Source organism: Neophocaena asiaeorientalis, unplaced genomic scaffold (genome assembly GCF_003031525.2).
Source record: "Neophocaena asiaeorientalis asiaeorientalis breed wild unplaced genomic scaffold, Neophocaena_asiaeorientalis_V1.1 scaffold125, whole genome shotgun sequence".
Classification (NCBI taxonomy): Eukaryota; Metazoa; Chordata; class Mammalia; order Artiodactyla; family Phocoenidae; genus Neophocaena; species Neophocaena asiaeorientalis.
Window position 1 is genome coordinate 1,296,489 of NW_020174425.1, and position 24,927 is coordinate 1,321,415.

The 24,927-nt window shown below is 37.7% G+C and overlaps 1 protein-coding gene across 1 annotated transcript; it reads left to right on the forward strand.

The window, feature by feature from the left end:
- Positions 1-2,929: 2,929 nt before the first annotated feature.
- On the forward strand, positions 2,930-24,827 carry GPRC6A (G protein-coupled receptor class C group 6 member A). The gene is given in 9 exon segments (XM_024756703.1): positions 2,930-3,123; positions 5,756-5,907; positions 5,910-6,055; positions 8,442-8,510; positions 8,512-8,746; positions 8,749-9,281; positions 13,507-13,522; positions 15,753-15,946; positions 24,765-24,827. Coding segments are annotated over 9 exon segments (1,602 nt in total).
- The last annotated feature ends 100 nt before the right edge of the window (positions 24,828-24,927 follow it).

Genomic DNA, 24,927 nt, shown 5'->3' on the forward strand with positions numbered 1-24,927 from the left:
ATGTTGAAACCTAAGCCCAAAGCTGATTGTATTAGGAGGTGGGGCCTTTGGGAAGTGATTAGGTCAGGAGGGCAGAGCCCTCCCAAATGGATTTGTGCCTTTATAAAAGCAACCCTGAAAAAGCTCCTTTGTCGTTTCCACCATGTGAGGTTTATAGCAGGCTCTCGGCAGACACTGAATCTGCCAGCGCCATGATCTTGGACTTCCCAGCCTCCACTACTGTGAGAAATAAATGTTTGTTGATTACAGGCCACCAAGTATATGGTATTTTTGTGATAGTAGCCCTGATGGATTAAGACAGGAGCTAATTATTGAGTGCCAACTAGAATATAGGAGCTTTACAAATCAAGTCAGCTCAAGTTTCAAAACATATCCATGAGATAGAGTATCTTACCGATTTTATATATGAGAAAATTATTGCTCAGAAAAGTTCTGTAACTCATTCATGGTCACATTCATGGTCACCCAGTCTGTCAGCTTCTGAAGCTTGAGCACTTTCTGCCACATGACACTGAATTTTACAGGACAAAGGCTTTTGAAAACTTTTGTTTTCCTACTTTCAGAAGGCTCCTTTATAGAAATAGATTTTCCAACTTAGATTATATTTATTAAAATAAGAAAGTCAGGGGCTTCCCTGGTGGCGCAGTGGTCGAGAATCTGCCTGCTAATGCAGGGGACACGGGTTCAAGCCCTGGTCTGGGAGGATCCCACATGCCGTGGAGCAACTAGGCCCGTGAGCCACAACTACTGAGCCTGCGCGTCTGGAGCCTATGCTCCGCAACAAGAGAGGCTGCGATAGTGAGAGGCCCGCGCACCACGATGAAGAGTGGCCCCTGCCTGCCACAACTAGAGAAAGCCCTCGCACAGAAACGAAGACCCAACACAGCAAAAATAAATTAATTAATTAATAAACTCCTACCCCCAACATCTTCTAAAAAAAATAAAAATAAAAAAAATAAGAAAGTCAGATTACAAAGACCTTAAATATTGTTAAAATTACATCCTAAGAGATCATGGGCATAACTTTTGTCACTGATTTTTCAAATAAATGTCAGGTCTGAGCAATATGGTCACATGAGGGTCATATCTTCTGAATCATTCTGAGTTGCTTAATACTTATTATATACTTTTGACAGATAATTATCTGAATTTCTTATTTTTTAGTATATCTTTACCAAAATCATTTTTGAACTTATAATCATGGCAGATCTTGGAGATACCTGAGCAAAATAACTAAATTCATGAAAACATAAATTTATCCAATTGCATACATACACAAACACAAATGAATAATAAAGATTAAGTAGGTAAAATGCAATTGCTAGACATCTGAAGAGTCTTCAGACTCCTGTATATTAAACTTTCTAGACAACTGAAGTTCACTGGATTGGATCCTAAGAGGGAATCCCGCCACTAGTAAAAATGGTAAGACTTAAGGAAACATGTGACACCGTGTGAAGGGCTGTGACTTCTCCACCCTTCACAGCTCCACATGTCAATTGAACCTCAGGATAATTTCAATGATGAAAAATATCATAATTGCCACTGGACTCTTTTATTTTCTGAAATTCTTTTAAATGTATCTGCTACCCATCAAATAAACTGGATATATTAGATTTGGAATTGCTTGCCCATGATATATTCCTCCTTAAACCAATGTTTGAAAAAGACTGATTTTAAAACATAAATTAAAAATTTTTTAACCTCTTGATAGTGCCAGTTACTGAGGTTTATCTATCTTCTGTTAAATTCTATGAGATACCCACAAAGTCATGTTAGTTCAGATTCTGAAGCACTGAGAACATGTAGCCTGAAGAGCTCCAAATGTATAAAAATAGAATCCACAAATAGCGGTGGAAATATCAATGATCTATGACAGAACTTTCTTGTTCAAAGCAAAATACTACTACATCAGACAAGTTTCATCTCATGTTTAGTTTTGCCCATCACCACAGAAACTACTTATTTCTAACACATGTGAACTCACAGTGATAAATACCTAAATATAACTGAAATTCATTTTTTACATAGAGCTTTTCTGGGGAAATAAATATGGGATGCTATTTTTCTAAACAGTTTATAAACTACTTTTCAGCTTTTGTGCCTTGAATGTGATACCTTGGAAAATGCAAAACTGTCCATTTCTTTTTTTTTTTAATTTTTCAGAATTTTCTTTTATTTATAACTTTTAAAATTTATTTTTATTTTTTGGCTCGTTGGGTCTTCGTTGCTGCACATGGGCTTTCTCTAGGTGCAGTAAGCAGGGGCTACTCTTCATTGCAGTGCACGGGCTTCTCACTGTGGTGGCTTCTCTTGTTGCGGAGCATGGGCTCTAGGCACACAGACTTCAGCAGCTGTGGCACGTGGGCTCAGTAGCTGTGGCTCACCGGCTCTAGAGAGCAGGCTCAGTAGTTGTGGCGCTTAGTTGCTCCACGGCCTGTGGGAACTTGCCGGACCAGAGCTCAAACCGTGTCCCCTGCCTTGGCAGGTGGGTTCTTAACCACTGTGCCACCAGGGAAGTCCCAAAACTGTCCATTTCTGAAGAGGGAAAACTTTCCCAAACTGCTCCCTCTTGAAGATTCTACATCTTACTTCAAAAGAAATGCCAGCATGACTCAAAGCCCTTGACGTGTCAGTTGAGTCAAAGACGCTTTCACAGTGAGGAGCTGTGTTTCTAATTCTATCAGCTTTACCTGGCATTACTGCCATCACACATCAACAACGGAGTGTGAGAAAGTCTGCTATGTTCTTATTGGTGAAGAACTGTTTTGACTGTCATCAAGGATGTGAACACTGAGTGTTTCTGGCCCTTGACACTATCCAATACGTTATATGGTGTTTACAGGTGAAATAAGAACGGTGTTGCTGGCATTCTCTGAGCTCAATGATTCCTCAGAACTCGCAAGAAGCGAGCAAATGAGATAGAAACATGGCACTACTGATAGTACTGATTACCTGTTTTGTGATTATTTTTGCTACTTCCCAGCCTTGCCAGACCCCTGATGACTTTGTGGCTGCCACTTCTCCAGGGCATATCATGATGGGAGGTTTGTTTGCCATTCATGAAAAAATGTTGTCCTCAGAAGACTGCCCCAGATGGCCAGAAATCCAGAAGTGTGTTGGGTGAGTAAAGCTTCAGAGAACACATTTAGATTTCAAGATTATGCAGTGAGACTAGGGCATGTAAATGTTTACTTGTGTTAACATCTAAATTATTTTAACAAATTTAAACTCATACATTTTTAAGTTGCATAAAGTTAAGTCTTGCTATTCTTCCTTACAAGAAAGATATATTAGCGCTATATGTATAATCAACCTCAAAGTACAGAGGCAATGAATGCTTCCCATTAATATATTCATTTGGATTTTGCCTATAAAGAATAACCCCTGAAGTCACAGGAGAAAACCAGTAAGACACAGTAGCCTGTCCACTACAAGCATACATAGCACAATTATATTCCTATCACCCACAAATGTGGGTTGTTTCAAACATGGATCTTTATTTAATTCTTTGTTTAAAATAGACTGCACTTAAAATTTTTCTCCATACTAACATTTTTGTCAACACTGTATTTATTTCATTCTTGAAATCATCTAATTCTTTCATAATGAATTAAGAACCCTACTTCAACTCAGAGTGTTCCTTCTTCCTTCATGAACACTTTATATCGTGAAAGCTTGACTACAGAAGAGACATTTGTCATGGAGTATTATAGAAAAATAAAGCTGGATGGAGGATACTACAGATGGTTTTCTTTAAGGAGAACAGGCTATTTGAATTCTAATTTCAGTTTGGTGACAAAGTAATTTTGTAGATTTAGGCAAATCATTTAAACTCTCTGAGTTTCAGCTTCTGATTTTTCTCTTCTGTAAAATAAGGGCCTGGATAACTTTTAAAGACAGGCAGCATCAGCTTCTGTTGCTATAGCAATGTGATCCCAGTGCTTCCTTCTAACTCTCAAATCCTGATTTCTATCTTGATACTTTTGTATATAAATTTAATCTCCTCTTCCCCCCCCTTTTTTTTCTTTTTTTAATCAAAAAGTGTTTAGCATGCCCCCTATGAATGCTTTCAGGTGAAATGTGATCCCACATCACTCTAAGATTCCTTCCTGGCATTAAGTTGGGTACTTTGAGCTACTGTCATCTTAATCATTGATTATCAGGAATACCAGCGAACACCCCGAAATAGTTAATGAGGATTTTTCAGAGCACTAAATAGGCACTGCAGATTTAAGGCCCACAATCATAGGCCAACAAATAAGGATGGAAAATGATTTAAAAAAATCATTTGGTCTAATAAGCAAATTTATTCTGGAAAAAAAAAGTCACTGAACATCATTTTGCTTTACTGTCACTCCTTGAGAGAAACAGTATTCATTCAACATTGAGCAACTATTTATTAAATGCCTACATTACCCAGGTCGCATTCTAGGCATGGGGGGATCCTGAGGTAAACACCAAAGGGGTTCAGACTCTCATGGAGCTAACACGTGGGGGACTCTGAAAATATTACACATTTTATTTGCCAGACAATTCATTACTTTAACCTCTCTTCTTTGTTTCTTTCTTTAAATTAAACACTTAATGTTCATTGCCAAACTTCACATTTAGATAGTCTGTAATGACAAACAGCATTATCCAAATATTATTTATCATAACTAAATGAATTAAAAGAAACTTGAAAATATCAAAACCCTGAACAACAATATCCCCTTTTATTCATTCAAAAAGTATTTATTGGGCTTCCCTGGTGGCGCAGTGGTTGAGAGTCCACCTGCCAATGCAGGGGACACGGATTCATGCCCTGGTCCGGGAAGATCCCACATGCCACAGAGTGGCTGGGCCCGTGAGCCATGGCCGCTGAGCCTGTGTTTCCGGAGCCTGTGCTCCGCAAGGGGAGAGACCACAACAGTGAGAGGCCCGTGTACCGGAAAAAAAAAAAAAAAGTATTTATTGAATTCTTACTCTGTATTAGGCACTGTTTGTAACCTTCTGTATACAGCGGTGGGTGAAATAAACTTAACAGTAAATCAGTAATTAAACAACTCAATGCTCTGGAATAATCACAAGTCCAGAAACCAACTGGAAAAACCCGCTAAAAGGGGAAATATCTATGCCTTGGAACGGAAATAGTGCATGCTATCTAGGAGAAAGCTATTGTGCGTTTACCCAGAGCCTGTTTTATAAGTCATTCTTAAGAGTCTTATTCGTCTGGTCTCCAACCACAATAGATTAGCATCACAAAAGTAAAAAATGGCAGAGTCTATAAAAGCAGATTCTTGGACAGCAATAAAATGCTGACATCTAACTACAAAAACATCTTCATACTGTAGAATACTAAACTGAATATTCAAAAGGATCCTGAAATTAACCAAGAAAAGGTTAAATCCTGTTCTGTAGACTCCATTTGAGAAACTGTGGGTTCCTATATACTCTTTTTTTTTTTTATTTTTTATTTTTGGCTGCACAGCATGTGAGATCTTAGTTGCCCAAACAGGGATCGAATCCACGCCCCCTGCATTGGAAGCACGGAGTCTTAACCACTGGACTGCCAGGGAGGTCCCCTTATATACTCTTGAGAAAGGTTTCCATCAAAAACTATTTTTAAATAAATAACGTTTAGATCCTTCAAGAGATAAGTGTCACCAATTCATAAATTGTCATTATACGGCAGAAATGAGAATAAAATAGGATATCATCATGTCTGTAGAAGAGTTATGTTCTAATTTCAAAAAAACTTGTTTCTCAACAGCGTTGAAGTATCAAATTTTCTTCAAACTCTTGCCATGATACACAGCATTGAGATGATCAATAATTCAACACTACTATCTGGAGTCAAACTAGGGTATGAAATCTATGACACTTGCATAGATGTCACAGAGGCAATGGCAGCTGCTCTGAGGTTTCTAAGTTCAACTGCTCCAGAGAAATCATGGAGTTTAAGTGTGACTATTCCAGATACATGCCAAGGGTTAAGGCTGTCATAGGTGCTGGCTACACAGAAATAACCATGGCTGTCTCCCGGATGTTGAATTTACAGCTCATGCCACAGGTGGGTTTTGTTCTACCTCCATACTTTGGGTTTGATCATATTCTTTATCATGAAAGGATCAGGGTAATCTGGGAAACTAGTGGGGGAGATGCTTTTACTTTAACCTTTCTTTCTCTTCAGTAAAAAAAAAGGATGTGCCCTATTATGGATAGCATAGTGATCAAAGCACTAAGGGAGTAGTCATCCCTCAATCTGTCAGGTCTAGTTTCTGACAGTTTTCAGTGTGATTTGGATAAGACAGAAACTTCTGAGCACCTCAACTGCCTTGTTTCTAAAATAACATCAGTCAGGCACCATGAAGAAAACTGCAGGGGAAGTGAGGGGTAAAGGGGTGTGGAAGTCAAAGAAGACTCTCAAGGAGGTGACGTTTAGCCTGAAACTTGAATGAAAAGGGACAGTCAAGAGGAGAGTACCTAGGCTGAGAAAGCAGTAAGTACAAAGTTGAAATGTCCAAAGAATATCAAAAGGTCAATATAGTTAGGTCAGTTTGAGCAGAAAGGAGCAGAGTAAGAGATGCATTTGTAGAGAGGGGTAAGGGCTGGGTCATATAGCATCTTGTAAGCTGTGGTATGGTTTGCACTTGGTTCTGAGTATGATGGAAAGGCTTTGAGCAGAGACTGTGAACTACTGAGCTTCCTATAATGCAAACCATTAACCAGGAAGTAAGCAAAATGGTCTCTGAAAGACCAAAGTGTGTATTAGACAGCCCTGCACTAAGTCCTTGCACATTACTCAGAGTCAAGCAAGCTCTCTCGGCTTTGATTTTGAACCAATTAATCTTCATATCACATCACTCTGTAACTCACTAGGTCATTACTTTCTAAGATCAAGGAAGATTAGAAGCAAAATGTTAGAAAAGGCTTATAGTCAGATTATCAAGAAATGACCATCTGATAGAAGTGAACAGATAGAAATATATACATGTATAATATAAGTACATAAGAATTCAAAATATATAACTTTCTGGAGCTAGACTAAGTAAGTGCATATACCCATATAAGACTCTGAGAGTTCCATTATATTATAGCTTAGAGAATTTGATAATGAAAAGTTTAAGTCCAAAACAAAACAAAACAAAACAAAAAGAACTATTCCCCCAAATATCTCAGAGATAAGGCTTTGGCCCCAAATTTCTAGACTACGTATAAAGTTAGTTAAGTGACAAGTAAGAAAAGTAGATTATTTTTAACAATGGTTGTTTAATGTGAAAATGTAATTTCCATGATAGACCACACAATAGGAGAGGGGACTCTCTGTGGTAACACGGATTTTGCAGAAGCCCGGGCGGCACAGTGAAGGTGAGCATAGTTATGTCAGGTACTGGGAAGGGAATTAAGGTTTAGTGAATGTCCACCGTGTGCCACTATCCATTTAAAATTTCTCCTTCAGTCTTCACAAGAATCCTGTTGTTTCACAGGGAAAGAAGTGTTAACTAACTTAGCCAAATTTATTGGAGTCAGGATTCTAACAGTTTGTTTGACGCCAAAGCCTATTGTCTTTCCCCCATACCATGTAGCTGCTGTAAATAGTAAAAAATAAAATCACTGAGGAAGTGGCACAGAGCAATTGCAGCTGTGGAAGGTAATAACTCTCCCGAGAATAAAATCGCCAAAGCTGTAAATTAGGCAAAACTTTGCACACATTAGGAAGGTCTCCTAAAATGCTGCTGCTCTTTTGAGTAGATTAGGAGTCCGAAAACTATTGAATGTATAGCCTGTGGGTCAAATGTGGCTCTCAAGCTCTTGAGATGTCAAGCTAAGCATGATTTTTAAATTTTTTAAAGGTTGTAACAAAAAATACAAAAATAATATATGACAGAGACCACACGTGATCAACAAAGCTTAAAATATTTTACATCTGGTCCTTTACAGAAGAAAGTTTGCTGACCCCTGGACAGATGATTATTTGTCTGGATGATTTATTTTACCTAGAATAAAAATCATCAAAGTTGTCATTTATACACATTTTGAACAAACTAGGTGTCTGAAAATTCATTTTGCTTATTTGACTGGCTGCATTTTCCCATATTTATCTCTAAGTATTTTAAAAAAATATCCACTATTGGCCCTGGCCTGAGATATAAGATAGATATAAATGGATATAGGAGTGTAGATGGAGATTTAAGATAGAGTTTAAACCCTTGAAGGGCTTATACTATACACAGTACCAAATGATTGAAAAGCAATGACTCTCAACAGTCACCAGGTACTAAGTATCGTGATTTAAGCTATTTATAAAGTAGCTCATTGAAGGGGAAGGATGGAAAGGATCAAAGAATTTAGAAAATGTTATGGAAACTCACAGAAATCAAAGAGAAGAATATCTACTATGAATAGCCACCTGCAGCTCATCAACACCGTAACTAAAAGTTTCTGTCCATTTCCAGGTGAGTTACGAATCAACTGCAGAAACCCTAAGTGACAAAATTCGCTTTCCTTCATTTTTACAGACTGTGCCCAGGTGACTTCTACTAGACTAAAGCAATGGCCCACCTGATTCAGAAATCTGGATGGAACTGGATTGGCATCCTAACCACAGATGATGACTATGGACAACTGGTTCTCAACACTTTTGCAATTCAGACCTCAACAAATAATGTGTGCATAGCCTTCAGAGAAGTTCTCCCAGCCTTCCTCTCAGATAATACCATTGACGTCAGGATCAGTCAGACACTTGAGAGAATCATAGCAGAAGCCAGGTTAATGTCGTTGTGGTATTTCTGAGTCAGCTCCATGTTTTCAATCTCTTCAGTAAAGCCATTGAAAGGAATATAAATAAGATCTGGATTGCTGGCGATAACTGGTCAACGGCCACCAAGATCACCGCCATTCCTAATGTTAGAAGGATTGGCAAAGTTGTGGGGTTTACCTTTAGAAGAAGGAATATGTCCTCTTTCCATTCCCTTCTTCAAAATCTGCATATGTTTCCCAGTGATAATAACAAGCCCTTAAATGAATATGCCATGCTCAAGGCTCTGCCTGTTGCATATACTAAGGACAGTGATCTGAGTCAATGCATTTCCAACTATTCTCAGGGGACTTTGGCCTACAAGGCTAACGAGGATATAGAAAGGAACTTCTCGCTGAGAAATGACTTCCTGTGGGATTACACTGAGCCGGGACTTGTTCACAGTATTCAGCTAGCAGTGTTTGCCCTTGGTTATGCCATTTGGGATCTGTGCCAAGCTCGAGACAGTCAGAACCCCAATGCCTTCCAACCATGGGAGGTACTAACTCACATATCTGAGAAAATTCCCCTACCATCATTTCTTTAATCTGCAATATTTATATAAACTGCTCTTAACTGTATTCCTTTTATAAGTAGATACTTGCAGTGTTTGAATAACCTGAATTTCTATCGCTAGTTCTTTGTTCTTAAGGATAATAGAGTTTTTTATTTTACCTTCACCTCCTACTCTGACCCACCAAAGTCGTGTTCTTTTAATTTCCAAGAAGATTCTGTTGATAGTGCTATTTTCCTTTGGTTTATGTATTTGTATCTGATCTTGCAGCTTTTCAAAGCTTCAAATGATTCTCTCTTTTGATGCTCTTAACAAACAGAAGACCAGGCATGTTTAATGATCCCTTTTATTATTGCTAAATATTATGCATAAAGAAACTAAAGCTGAAAGTACCAGAAATATGACTCTCGTCTGGGTCTTCTGACTCCATACCCTTTGGTTTTCGTGGTGTCTCTGGTCGTTAAAGTCCTAACGCCTCCAGTTATGACTCTTACTTAGGGCAGTCTTCCTAGGACTCCAGTCTTCTTCAAATGAATGTGGTTAGGTCAGTCATAACAAGTTCTATGATATCTCAGGTTTAAATGAACCACTAATTGTGTAAAAGTCTTTCCCTTTCTTCTCTTTGATTAGTTTGTAGAACTCTAATTAAAGCATAATATGGCCCTATTTAGTGAAAATTTTCCATTGTGTTTTTAAAATGTTCATAAACAAGGCACTTAAAAGCAAACTGCTGCTTTATATGATAAATTTTACTCATTAGAAACAAATTTCTCACTAACGTATATTCAAAGCCAAACCTGTCTTAAGGCAGAATCATGTTCCAAAAAAGATATTTATTTTACATTTGTTAGGGAAAAAAGGTAAAAAGGAATAAGATCCAATTCTTCTGATCACATACGTGAATGTCCATGGCAGGCTGTTTCTACTTTTGTCATTCTTACTTTAAACACCCACAAACACAAGCTCCAAGGTCTGAAGTGATCAGCTTACATTTGGGTGAATCATGTGATGGTCATAGGATGTTTTAAGTTGCTCATTTTAAAACTAGTTTTCACCTTGTAAATGCAAGGCAGAAAAAACCTAATGAAGAGGTAAGACTAGAGATTAGAATTTTTATTTTTAATTAAAACTCTCTTTAAAATATGTGTGTATACACACACACACACACACATATTTATATGTCTAGTGAGTTTAAGATACCTGTTTGAAAGCATACTCTATGTAATGTAAAACTTTAATGAGGGATTGGTTAAAAAAAAAGACAAAAAATCTCTAAGTTAAGTGGACCATCATAATGAAACCACTACATGAAATTTTAAGAATGAGAGGTTGAGAAAGACTAATGGAGAGAAAATAGACAATCAGAGACAGATGGGATAAACGGGAGGAGCTATAAAGAGACTCATAAGAGAAGAGAAGTACAAATAGCAATAGCTATTTATCCTCTGGGAAAGTATTTTAAGTCAGGAGTAAGTCTCAAACATTCTGAGGAAAAATCTTGAGAAAGTATAATTGAAGCAGATCTTCTAAAATGTTTTATTTAAACACTAGGAGCCTGGGGTCATTGTTTATTGCCCCCCACCCCGGGAGCATGGTAATCCAGAACAAACAGAAACAGACTGGAAAGGAGGAATAGGGGAGTGCCTTGCTCCTTTGATCACGAGTGAGCCATGTCTATGCCAGAATTAATTGGACAAATAATTGTCTTTTTAGGAAGAAATCTTCATAGACATTAAATTTAAAAGATCAGCAACATTTAGGGTCATTAATCAAAGATATATTCCTAAAAATTATTTTGTCCCCTGGCAAAATTCACTAATATTTAAATAATACTTTCTGAATGATTTTAGATTCAAATAACTTTAAAGGAGTTAGTTTTTTCCAATATTTGAGGATAATCTTTACCTTGGCTCCACATTTGGTGATGTCTGTGAGCAGTATTCAGGGATAGTAGTCATACTTGTTTTATCTCAACAGATTTTTTTTATGTTCCTCAGATGTGTGTGAGTATACCACCTCCTTGTTGTGAACAGTGATTTTGGTTTTCTTTTTTTGTTTTCCTCTACTGTGGATGATATACAAGGTAGTGAGTGATGTATGTGGGATGAGAGAATGTATAACAGTCAAACTACTCTTTACACAATTATTTGGCAAATATTTGTTGGGTGTCTCAGTGTTCCAGCCATTGTGTTGAGTGTTGAAAATATTATGGAGAACAAGACAATTCTCTCCCTAAAGGAGTCATGTGTCTAGAGGAGTAAACAATCAAACAATTAAGGAGCTGATCACAGTGCAGAATAATGCATTACAATGTTTCATATAAATACAAGATGGTAGAGAAGCATATAATTGAGGCAACTAATCCAACATTAGCAATTCAGAGAACATTCTCCAAAGATCATGACATCTCTGGTGAATATGATAGATGGGTAGAAGTTAAGCAGGCCAGAAATACTCCAGCAAAGCCACAGAGAGAGAAAGCATGGCATCTTCGGGGATCAGAAAGTAGTGCCATAGAACTGGAGTCTTTTGTGGAAATTACAGGCAAATGAGAGTGGAGGGTTAGTGAAGCATCCATCATTAGGGCCTTATCAATCAGAGCATCTCAAACTTGATTACCTGGTAATATGATTATCATGCTGATGCTAATTCAGTAGTTCCAGTGTGGGGAACCTGAAAGTCTGCACTTCTAACAATCTCTCAGGTGATGCTGATATTGCTGGTACAAAGGCTATCCTTTCAATAGAAAGTCTGCAAGCTATGTTTAAAGGTTTGGACTTGAGAGAGCAAAGGGGAGCCAATTAAAGCTATTTTTAGACAGAAGAGTGATGTGACCTGCTTTCCATTGTAGAAATAGTATTCCTACTGCAATGTACATTGACTAGAGGAACACAAGACTAGACAGAGAAAGACCAGTTTGGTAATCCAGGCATACAATAAGGATGCCTTATACTTCAGGTATAAGTGCTACAGGTACTAAGGGTGTGACAATGAGGATGGAGAGGCATATACTTAAGAGGAAAGACGAAGAGTATTTGGAGATAGATTGGATGTAAAGAATGACAGAGAAAAGCAAAGATGTCGCAAATGATTCTAAATTTGGGCAACTGGTGCCATTTACTGAGATGGAAACACAGAGAAAAGTGAAGGTCCGGAAGGGAGAAGAAATATTAACCATTCCATTTTGGACATGTTGAATGTGAAGAACTTATGAGACATTCAAGTGTAGTGGTCCAAAAGTCAGAAGAGACATGAGGACAAAAAGGGAACGATTGTGGAGCAATGAGGAAAATAATAACTAATAATTTTTAAGGCCTACTATACTAAGCATTGACACACATCATCTCTAATCTTTAAATATTATGGTAGATCCACCGATTCTTGTTCATTACACTTCGTCCTAAAGAACTGGCAAGAAGAAGTGTTACTGGTGACTGAGAATTGCAGCAGTTTAGAGATGGAGGGGACCTCAGCCATAAAGGTCTGGCCCGTGGGCACTCATAGAGTTAGCAGTGAAACGGTCCCAGCCTTAGTCATGTGCGTTTTTGCTACACCATGGAAAAGTTTACAAAAGAAAAAGACATAGATTGGGTACCAGACAGAGATGCAAGGCTGCTTCCTTGCTAGTCTCTAATTCACTCACATAGATACCTCTTTTCACAAGCACAGCTCACTTAAGGAGACGTAGTGGACAGCAGAGAGGCTGGGGATACGGAAAACAGCATCAACCACAGCAGCTTAATTGGAGTGGTCTCCTGACCTCGTGTTCTCAGAAACAGGTCATTACCATACAGAGGTGAATTATATAATCATGGAGATGCAAATCCTACTCTCTAAATATTTTAGAGTCAACTTATCATGAGTTTCAGAGTCTTGATGAAAAATAAACAAATAATGGATGGAAAAGGCCTTAAATAGCTTAATAACTGTAAGCATTAATGTTCAAAATTACCTTAATCCAGAGCAAATGTTCGATAGAATATTTAACAAGTGATGAATGTACTGTTTTGTTTGCCTCCACCCTCTTTCCTGTAAGAACAAACATGGAATTGTGCTAGTTTATTTACATCATACAATGTTATCATTATTTACAGAACTTATATGTGTCAGAAATTTACCCTGTAAAACCTGATTAAATGGAGGAAAAAACTGGTGGAAATTATAGTTCAAACAAAAGAATGGAAGAGGATATGCTCTCTAAACAACTAAGTTCCTGGGGCTTACGTGTGTATATTGCTTAAGGAAGGAACAGAAGAAAAATCAATACACAGGTAGAGATGGGAACATTGAAGGTAGGGCTTTACTTGTTCTATTTTTGTTCCCTCCATATTTTTTGTTCCAGGCAATTGTTGGGATAAGATTTTGTCAGTTAATTCTACCACCTTAGATCTGACATCCTGCTTCTTTAAAGCAATACTAATTAATTTGAATTGATTAAAAGAACTAAGAAACCTGTGAGGACATATAATAAAATCAATATACATGCTTAGAGATTTTGCTAAAGTGATATTTGGTTATTGACATGACTACTGTAGCTAATATATTTACTTAAAATACAATTTGATTTTCTTATATTCTATTTGCCAAAGGGGAAAAAAACTGAAGGAAAGAAACATTCATAAAAGGTTAACTAAGGGACTTCCCTGGTGGTCCAGTAGTTAAGACTCCGCGCTCCCAATGCAGGGGGCCCTGGTTCGATACCTGGCCAGGGAACTAGATCCCACACACCACAACTTAGAGTCCACATGCCACAATGAAGATCCCACACGAGGCAGCGAAGATCCCACAGGAGGCATCAAAGATCCCACATGCCACAACTAAGAGCTGGCACAGCCAGACAAACAAATAAATAAATATTTTTTTTAAAAAGATTAACTAGGAAGAAATAGAATAAGAATAACTCTATTCAAATAGAGTAATTTCAGCCTTGTTCCATAGATTTTGCACCTAACAAAAGCCACATAAGCATCACAGATATAGATGCACGGGACCGTGGAGCCAGAACTCAAATGTTTTCCTCCCTCCCAGTCCAGTATTCTTCTCCTGCAGCACAAACTCAATACGGCTGCCTCATTTGTCAGTAAAACATTTTCTGTTCTAGCTATATTGCATACAAGTTCTCACTGAACAAACTGGGTAACAAGAAAAGTACTTTTTCGCTATATTTCTTCTCAAGTTAAAAAAAAATCATTTTCTGAACTAAATTGGAAATAGAATTTAGAGATCACTTTACTATACTTTCAATTACTGAAACAGACTTGAAAACCGTTGGAGATGAGAAGATCTACGCGTCCCACCAAACGAGTATGGACTTAGAAGGCAGACACTAGCAGTTACCTTGGGCTCACCAATTAAACTTCTCGGGTAGGGACGCCCCTCAGCACAAACCCCAGTGCAGGGTGCTGTCGTTACCAGACTGTTGCCCAGGTCTGTAGTTCTGTCCCCTCAGCCTTCATTTTGGGGCTGATGCGCATGACAGCTACTGGCTTGGATTACCTACTCAGACTTGGCCAAAGGCCCAGGCTGATTGTGACTCTAGAAGGAAAGGACGAATTTCCTGCCTTCCATAACTCCAAATGGCACAGGGACGATTGCTTTGAGTCAGAAGGAAAAAAGCAATGAGGAGAATTTAAATGAATATATTGTTAGGTGCAATGGAAAGATCTCATAATGAAAGTCAAGATGTGTATCCTCAGATAAGGTCCTTCACCCCTTGGCTGGGGTCCTCCTCTGAGAAAAGAGGAAGACGATCCCTGCTCAGCTTGCTTTGCTGAGTTGTTATGGAGTAAAAGGGCATCACAGATTTGAGTATTAGCATGTAATGTATGAATGCCAGGTGACTTTATTAGTTGATAGATGCAAAGTATTTTTATTTATTTGCACAACATCCCTATTAGCCAATAACAGGTACTTAAAGGTATGAAGCTAATCTCTATTAACCCTTAATCTGTGCCATATACTGGGCTAAAGTGCTTACATCCATAATTACATTTAATTCTTATAATAATCATATTAAGTAGGTTTCATTTACCTCAACTGTGGCCCAGAAAGAAATTGTAACTGCCAAGATCACACCACTAATGAAATATGGAACCAGAATTAGAGCCCAGGCATCTGCCCCAGAGGACCCATTAATTCTGCAACGTGGAGAAAGTAAAGATGGTCAGATTTCAATTTTGTAGGCTAGAGAAGCTACCTCCATAAACATTAACTTGCTTTCTCAAATTCACAGAGCAAGACTTTGGCAGAAATTCTCAACATTTCTCAAATTGTTGCCTAGTAGTTAAGCACCTTCTCAACTAATTACCACATTCACTGATCCAGAATGTCCTTTTTCTAATTTTTAAGTGATATTCCTGTAAGGCAGTGTTACAGTTGGGATAATGGATACACTTACAATATTTCTATCAGTCTTTGCTTCTGTTTTTATTGATCATAGTTACTTGATGTACTGAGAAAATGTGACGTTCACAGATGGAGGGAGTTCATTTCATTTTGATGCCCGTGGAAATATGAATACTGGATATGATGTTGTGCTCTGGAAGATCAACAGCCACATGACTATTGCCTAGATGGCACAATACGACCTGAAGAATGATGTCTTCATTGTCACAGACCAAGAAACAAAAAATGAGTTCAGGAATCTTAAGGTAATTTTGCTGTTGGCTGCTTTGTAGCATTCAAATCAATTGGTACTTCAATTGCAAAAGTCCTTGACCCCGCCAGGACCTCCAGTGGTCCTACTGCCTGTCCTCTGTCCCCAACTTCCCTCCTTAAATTCCATAGTCAACTTGTATATCACTCCCTCGTACACACCCTCAATTTCCTTGTCCATCTCTCTCTTCATCTTATTCATTGGACCGAAATATAATCCTGGTTATATTAAACTAATCAGTATAGCCCCCATGTAGCTGAACTTGGCAAAAACAAACAAGCAAAAAAGAAAAAGAAAAAAGCCCCACCTACCTTGCTGACTGTTCTCATTTAAAATTCATGATCTCTAACCTCCAGTGGGTCCTAAATGCTATTGGGCAATCAGACTATTACCCTAGCGCATAATCTGTCCACCTTCCTAGATGGCTTTTTATACTTTCTTTTCTCTTCTTTGACTCCAACACATCTTCCCCATCTTCACTTTCAGTGGACCTGCTTCCTATTTGACTAACAAAACTGAGACAATCAAAAGAGAACTCCAGTGTTCTGCTGCCACCACATCTGTGCCTGTATCCCTGCTTTCCATCTGGCACTGTGGATGGACTGTCTATGCTCCTAGCCAAGGTCAGCTCCTCCAGTTGACCTCTGAATCCCAACCCCTTTTACTTGCTCAAGGACATTGCTCTGGCAATTCTCCACTCTCTTCTGCACCCTCAAGTATTTTCTGTGTTATTTAAACAGTGATACAAACATGCTGTTTTTCCTCCCATCTTAAGAAAAAAACCGAAGAACTCCATTGACCCCCCACTTTCCCCTCCATATACTACCCGTTCCTCTATTTCTCTTTACTGCAAAACTCCTTGGAAAAGTTGAATATATTCACTGGCCTCAACATCTCTCCTCCCATCATTCTTTTGAACTCTTTTCAGTCTATCAAAATTCTTTCTCTCTAGTTAATAAATACAAACATCATCTTACTTCACTTACTGGCTAATTATTCTCCCTTCTTTATTTGCTTCCACAACAGCACACTCCCTTGGTTTTCTTCCTCTGTTTCTGGCCACTACTTCTCAGTCTCCTTTGCTGTTTCCTTACCATTCTTATTGCCTATAAATATTGGTGGGCCCAGAGCTCAGAACCGCTCCTCTTACCGGTCTGCGCTTTTCCTTAGTGATCTCATCCAGGCATTTAAATAATGTCACTATATAGAAGGCAGATGACTCCCAGATTTTTATCTTCTGAATTTCAACTCAAGTGAATATACAATTGCCTGACTGACATCTCTACCTGGGTGTCTGCTAGTCATCTTAACTAATTATCTCCAAAACTGAGTTCCAAAAGCTACCCCCATTGCAATAAATGGAAACTCCCTTCTCCTAGCTGCTCATGGAAAAATCTGGTGGGATCCTTGTCACTTCTCTTTCTGTCACACTTCATATCCATCCTAAGTTATACTTTCAAAGTGAGTCCAGAATCTGACACTTTTGTCCTCTACTCTGTTGCTACCACCCCACTCCAAGCTAGGATCACCTCTCACCCAGATTCAGATGGTAGGTTTCTAACTGCTCCTTGCTTCCACCCTTAGCCCCTTCAGTCTGTTCTTAAGACAGAAGCCTGAATAATCCTGTAAAATATCATGCTCTGCTCAGAACCCTCCCTATACATCCTATTTCTCTCAGAGGAAAAGCCAGTGTCTTTAAACACCATACATTACCTGCCACCAGCACCTCCCTGACCTCATCTCCCACTACCTTCCTACAACCCCACGGGCTTTCTCAGTCTTCCATACATGTCTTCCCTTCTCCTAGCTCAAGGCCTTTTACCTGCTGTTTCCTTTGCCTGTAATAATCTTCTCTGATGTCCACATGGTACACTTTCTCACTTCCTTTCTGTCTTTCCTAAAATGTCACCATCTCAGGGAGGCCTTCCCTGGTCACCTTATTTAAAATTGCATTGTCAACCTAATACTCCTTCTATACCCTCCTGTCTTTAGTTTTTCTCCTTAGCACTTATCACTATCTAGCATTCTGGAAATTTTGCTTATTTTTATTCTGTTTATTGTCAATCTTGTCAACTAGAACAGAAGGCCTCTGAGAGCATGGAATTTTGTATTTCATTCCTTACTGTGACTCCAGTAATTGCAACAGCGCCTGGCATATAATAGGCCCTCAAAATGTATGTGTTCAACGAAAGAATGAACATAGAAATGCTTTAAGCCACTATCTTATTCTAATTTTCCCTGTCATAAATTTCAGTGAAGTAAGGTACTTTTTCCTTGAAACACAGAAACGTAGCCATCCTTCTGCGTTCTCAAACTTTCATCATTGCCTTCGTTGTCATCACTATCACTCTCACAACTACATTGTGAACCCAGCACTCTGCTAAACACCGTAACTCACACTGGATTTTTTAAACCATGCTGTGACTCATTTTATTATTGAATATAGAGAGGATTCCCCATTATAATTTCTGCAAGAAGTGCTACTTTTAACTGTTACCAAGACATCTCCAGACTTTGTAGGGGAGACACTAAATGTGGGGGAGATAATAGGATGACAGATAAATGAGTAGAGCTTTTAGGGACTAAACGGAAGGGACTGACAACCATGAAAAGAGGGACAAGGCTTCCTTTCTGATGGAAACACCCATACATATTTCAAGGAGGTAGTAGAAACCAACAAGATCTGAGATCAGTTAGGTCAGACTTCAAGAAAATGACAAATCACACTTCTAAGACACAAGAGAGAGGGTCCTTTTCCTGTTCTCCTTTAAGAGCCAGTGTGTACTGAGCTCTGGGGCTATCCCTAATAACCTAGTGTGCAAGGCCCCAAATCAGTGCTTGTAATGAAGCTCTAGTGGAAGCTGAGAAAACAGAAGTACAAGTTAGATGCATAACCAAGGCTTCCAGTGGTGACCAAGGCAAGAGGAAACTTGCCTATTTTATTTCCACTGGGCGTGGGTGAGGCGAATTGCTATACAAAAGCAATGGCTGTCTAATAACTCACAGTACTTTTATCATGTACACATTTATAAATCACACACATATTTCTATTTTCTAGTAATTAAACTTTTCTCTATAACTGTATACAAAGAGTTTTGGTGGGAAAAGCGGAGGGAAAACAGTTGGTCACAGACTGGTCTTTTCCTCATTGTAAACATCCTCAGGAACGTTGAAGAAATGCCATACGTACACAGCAATGCCTGAAACTATTTGCCAGGAACTCTTATGTAAGTGTTTCCTTGTCCTTGGTAGTAACATTAACTTGTCAAAGAAACATCCCTTGATATTGTTACCACATCTTAACTGTGGCTTAGTTTTCTTATGTGAAAAACTGATGATAAAAATGCTGTTCTGTCTACCATATAAGGTTACTATAAAGATCTACAGAGGTAATGCACATTAATGTGTTTTGAAAGCTATAAATCACTATTCGAAAATATTATTACTATCCTCATCGTAGTTGTTATTTGTTTTCACAACAATCTTGTGAGGTCAGTAACTATTACCAAGGAGGAATTTAAGGAACAGTAAGATTAAGTGTCTTGTCTAAAGTCCACAGCTTTTTGGTGGCCAAGTTGATGTGAATTCAGACACCCCAACTAGCTGCTATACCATACAAATCCATATACACTGCAAATTAGGGAGAGAAAAGGTTTCCAGAGTTGTATATCAACACTTATTTTCATGCCTTTGACCTAAAATGTTTAAACTTTTAAGGAGATACATTAAATAATCTTACAGCCATCCAAGTATCAGGTTAGAATCTGTTTCTCCAGTGGGTCAGTCAAAACACATATGTCAAAACACATACAGGGGCTTCCCTGGTGGCGCAGTGGTTGAGAGTCTGCCTGCCGATGCAGGATACACGGGTTCGTACCCCCGTCCGGGAGGATCCCACATGCCGCGGAGCGGCTGGGCCCGTGAGCCATGGCCGCTGAGCCTGCGCGTCCGGAACCTGTGCTCCGCAATGGGAGAGGCCACAGCAGTGAGAGACCAAACACATACAGAACAAGAGCAAAGGGTATGTTCCACACAGTGCTTACCCAAGTAGAAAAAGATATTCTTGGACTTTCAAAATTTGTTAAATTTACTAGTTTGGAAATAGGAATTATTATATTCTGTAGATGAAACAGTAATTTAGAACACCTGGTTTGTCAGTATCTATCACAACTGAAGACAGTCTCTGACTTAGCAATTCTCCTGATAGAACATTTAGACATCAGAAATAAATTCTCAACTACATAGAAATACATGATATTCCTTGTAAAAATCCTTAGAAGAATAAAAAAATTTTAACTTCAAACAAGCTAAATGTCTATAAAGAATTCATTAAATAAATTATGGTACATTTGTTCAATAAAAGACTGTTCAGCCACTTGAAAAAGTGAAGTAAGTTTATACGAACAGCGACTAAAAGGCCCTGCCATCTATTGTGAATGATGGAAACCAGTTGCAGAATAGTATAATTTTTGTATACATACTATATATAAAGATTGGGAAGACAAGTATCTAACTGGTAATACTAGTTTCCTCTAAAGGGTACATGATTGAGCGGACTTTCACTTTCTATGTTTTATTACTGTTTGAATTTTAATTACAATAAGCATGTTTTACTTCAGAATAAAAATTTTAAGAAAAATAATTTCTTAACCAGCCCATTTGCTGATCTGGTATTATTGCAATGAAAATCATGAAAAGCTGTTTTATATAACAAAAATAGAAAGTAAGTGGTAAAGAACATTCTAAAAGAGAATAATAATGATAAAGGTGGGAGAACTGCCAGGAGTCAGTAGTTCTTCCAGATAAAGTAACAATAATTAAATGATGCAATATTGAAACAAAAACAAACATAAATAAAATGGAATCTTAAAATCCAAATAAACCCATTTATATATTATATTTAAGCATTCAGTAAAATAAGAATCACATAATTCCAGGAAAGTGAATATTATTTAATAAACAGGGAGGGATAATTGTAGTGCTGTATAGGGAAAATTGATTTAGATCGAAAACTTATACCCCAAATGAACTCTATGTCAGTTATTTGGTCACAGAAATGCAAAAAGATAAAGTAAAGCATTAGTTACCAAAAATAAAGTTATGCTAACATATGAAGAAACATCATAACATTGGATTACTTGGACATTTTTTGTGTGTTTGAACTATTTCCTTAAGTCAACTTCCCAGAGTAAAACTGTTGGTGTGCTCACACACACACACACACACACAAAACACACATTTACATGGTTCTTGACAGGAGTTGGGAATCAAATTCAGAACACATGTTTTGAAAAATATGAGAGTACATATTTAGAGATAGAATTAAACAAAATATCTGAACTAAAGCCCATCCAGAACATCATATATTCTGTAATTAATTACAACAGGTAAAGTTAGAAACAACCTATGTCCACCATAGAAATAAAATAAACTATAACATTTCTTTATAACTAAATATTAAGATGCCACATAAAAAGATAAATATAAAGATTAGGCTGCAAAATGGAAATGGTTTATGATCTATAAGTGAAAAATTTCAGATGTTATGGGTACTTTACTTAATAAAGATTCTAGGGAAGCATAGAGAAATAGAAAATATTTGTGTTCAGGATGTGAGAATATGGGATAATTCTATGTTCCCTTTAATGTTATTTTAATAATATGTTATATATTTAAATATCATAATGGAGTATACTGAAATGTACAGATGATAAGAGTAAGATTGTTCCCATCAACTTGCAATTCTATTGCCACTAGTTAGGGCGAAAGTAGACTATGAAGTAAATGTAATAAATGTGAACTGGATGCCCTACAGCACAGCTGCTATCTAATCCAGTTTTAATTGTCTGGAGGCTGACAATTTAATTGTCTGGAGGCTGAGAAAAATCATGAAAAAAAGCAATGCCTGAAACCACGTATGTTTTTAGCAGGAAAACTATCATAGAATGTCTATTAGATTTACCTTTGGGGACTGGGGGTTGTGACACTAAGCTGATAATTTGCTTCCAGGCACAGCACATAACACTTGGTAGCTCAGACTCCACACTGGCAAAATGGCTATATTAAACTCACTTTTTCTTCTGATACTTGAGAATAGTCTATACTTAGAATTTTTAACGACCAAAAATAAATGAAAAAAAACAGAAAGTACATATATTTGAGCTGCAGAATACAGACTGTGAGCTAGTTGAGGGCAGGGACAGAACTCATCCTCTTCATATGTATCATGAGAATTTAGGAAAACTCCCCTACTCTGTAGGTGTGTATTAGTAGAACAATTTGGAATACTGTTGCCACCTAGTGGGCAATTATATTTTTACTTTTTATTTATGGTCAACAGTATAACAGGAACTAGGACCCTCATGGAACACTTTTAGAACAGCTTCATGATAAACACTTATATAGATGTTCCTGCTTAATTTAATACTAATGAATACAAGCATTAAACTAAAATATATTTTTTATTAGTTTACCAAATAAAGTAATTAAGAAATGGTAATGTAAAAATATATTCTTAGGAGCGAAGAGGTTACTTTTAAATTGACCCCCCAAAAAATTACAACTTTTAATTTTCGCAGGGCAATAATCTCTCATTTTCAACTTATATACATTTTTTTTCCTTGGGGAAAAGTATAGAAATTACCCTTATAGAACTTGCTCTTTCTTCCTAAATATTCAAACTATAATACATATGAACAAAATCTTTACAAAAAATTTAAAAACTTTTTCACCATTTATTCATTCATTTAATATTTCTTGTCGTAGCCTTTCTCTTTTCACTTAAGGAAGATCCTTTACACTTCTGTAAGGTCAGTTTAGTACAGATGAACACTTTCAGTTTTTTCCCGCCCTAGAAGCTTGTTCTCTCCCCTTCAATTATGAATGATAACCTTGCTGGGTAGAGAATCCTAGGTTATAGTTTTTTTTTTTTCTTTAAGCACTTTAAATATGTCATGCCACTCCCTTCTGGCCTTATAACTCAATTTTTTAATAAAACACTTACACAACTATCAAGTGCTTTGATGGACTCTTAGAGCAGTCCAGCTTTTTATGAAGTAGGTTTCAAGATTTTAAATGACTACTAGAGGAAGCTAGGAAACACTTCAAACTCAGAACATGATGTTTGTAACAGAAGTAAAGACTACTTAACATTTAGGTACGTATGCCTCCATTCCTATTTAACCTTTTTTGCATCATCGAAACAGAACTTTGTTATTGATTCAATGCTTCACCCAGTCAGTGTCATAAATTCTTTTGTTTTAGAGTTAGCATTTAGTCAAAGTACACATGGACCTTCCAATAACAAGTATATATTCAAGGAGACAGCTGTTTTTGATATTTTTAATGCTTTATTTTTGGACAGCCTAGCAGGGATAACTCTTGGATGTTTTGTAGTACTAAGCTTTTGAGAAAAGGTGTTTAATCTACACTTTCTGGTTGAATGAAAGAATGAAGGAATAATGAACAAATAATAGCTGATTTTTAACCTCTATAACATTCTCTCTCCTAGGCTATACAGTTTTAATCTTAAAAAATTTCCCTAGATTTTGGGTTTTTTACCCAACCCAGACCTCTTGTTGGAGAGCTCTGATAATTTAAATGACTTGTGGTATTAGTGCCCTGCCAATTATCCTTAACAAATTCTGTTGTTAATCTTCATTATCACAATCATAAATAGTAAATAATAATTAAGTGTCCATTTGTAGATAGTGGTGAAAGGAGAAATATGAAAAAAAAAAACACCTGAGACTCTGTCATCTTAATTAGCTATGCCTAGATATTATTAGACTTCACATTGGAAATTAGAAATCGGTACGAGTAGCCCCAAGTAAAAAGGTTCACAAGAGAAAAAAGAAAATTATTTTGATAAGTTGATTTTTTAAATTCCTGAATAGGGAAAACATTCAAATAGGCCAGTTCTCTGTCTCCAAGAAAACATGATCATATAAACCAAGAGAGAGACAAGCAGCTGAAGGAAGCTGAAGAACTGTATGAAGGCACGTAGGACAAGAGGTAATTGTCTTAAGGGAATATAAGGTGGCATCATTCACATCATGATTATGAAATAACAACCCTTCTTCAATTGCAACTATATAAGTAAGGTATTATATTGTACACTTATAATGGGTAGGATTAATTTTGCAAGACCACTTCCCTATACGTGTATGAGGAGGGTGGCGTGGGACACGGAGCTGGAGAAGCACTGGCAAGTCATCATAAAAGGCTATTGCAGGATACAGATTTGAAGCACATAAAGTCATAATTGTGCCTCAAGTGTGAAAAGTCTGTAGCAAATTCAGTGTTGGGGACCATAAAATCCTCACTTTGTCATACAAGATTATTACTAGGGGGCTTCCCTGGTGGCGCAGTGGTTGAGAGTCTGCCTGTCGATGCAGGGGACGCGGGTTCGTGCCCCTGTCCGGGAGGATCCCACATGCCGCGGAGCGGCTGGGCCCGTGAGCCATGGCCGCTGAGCCTGCGCGTCCGGAGCCTGTGCTCCGCAACGGGAGAGGCCACAGCAGTGAGGGGCCCGCGTACCGCAAAAAAAAAAAAAAAAAAGATTCTTACTAGGAATTTTGGAGTTTGAAATTGATCACGGGAGCCAGAGGATGCTCCACCAAAAATGATTAGCAATTACACACAATCTGACATATATGAGTCTTAATAGACATTCAAGTAGGCTACAAAAATAACCTTTCAGCCAACGAATGTGAGAGACATGACCATTGCAGATGCCTCTTCACTGTCCTGGGGGCAGTTTGCATACATAGTACTTCATAAATATGCATATATTTCAGATTTGCTATTTCTAGAACGAATACAAGCTATGTATTCTTGAAAGTATGAAAGGTTTTGATCAGGGCAGGAGCAGTTAATCCAACCTGGTTTCTTCTGAATGTATTTTTTCAGACTAATGTTTAGAACAATGGGACAATAAGCAACTCAACCAGTCAGAACTCAGCCATGCCCTGCTGA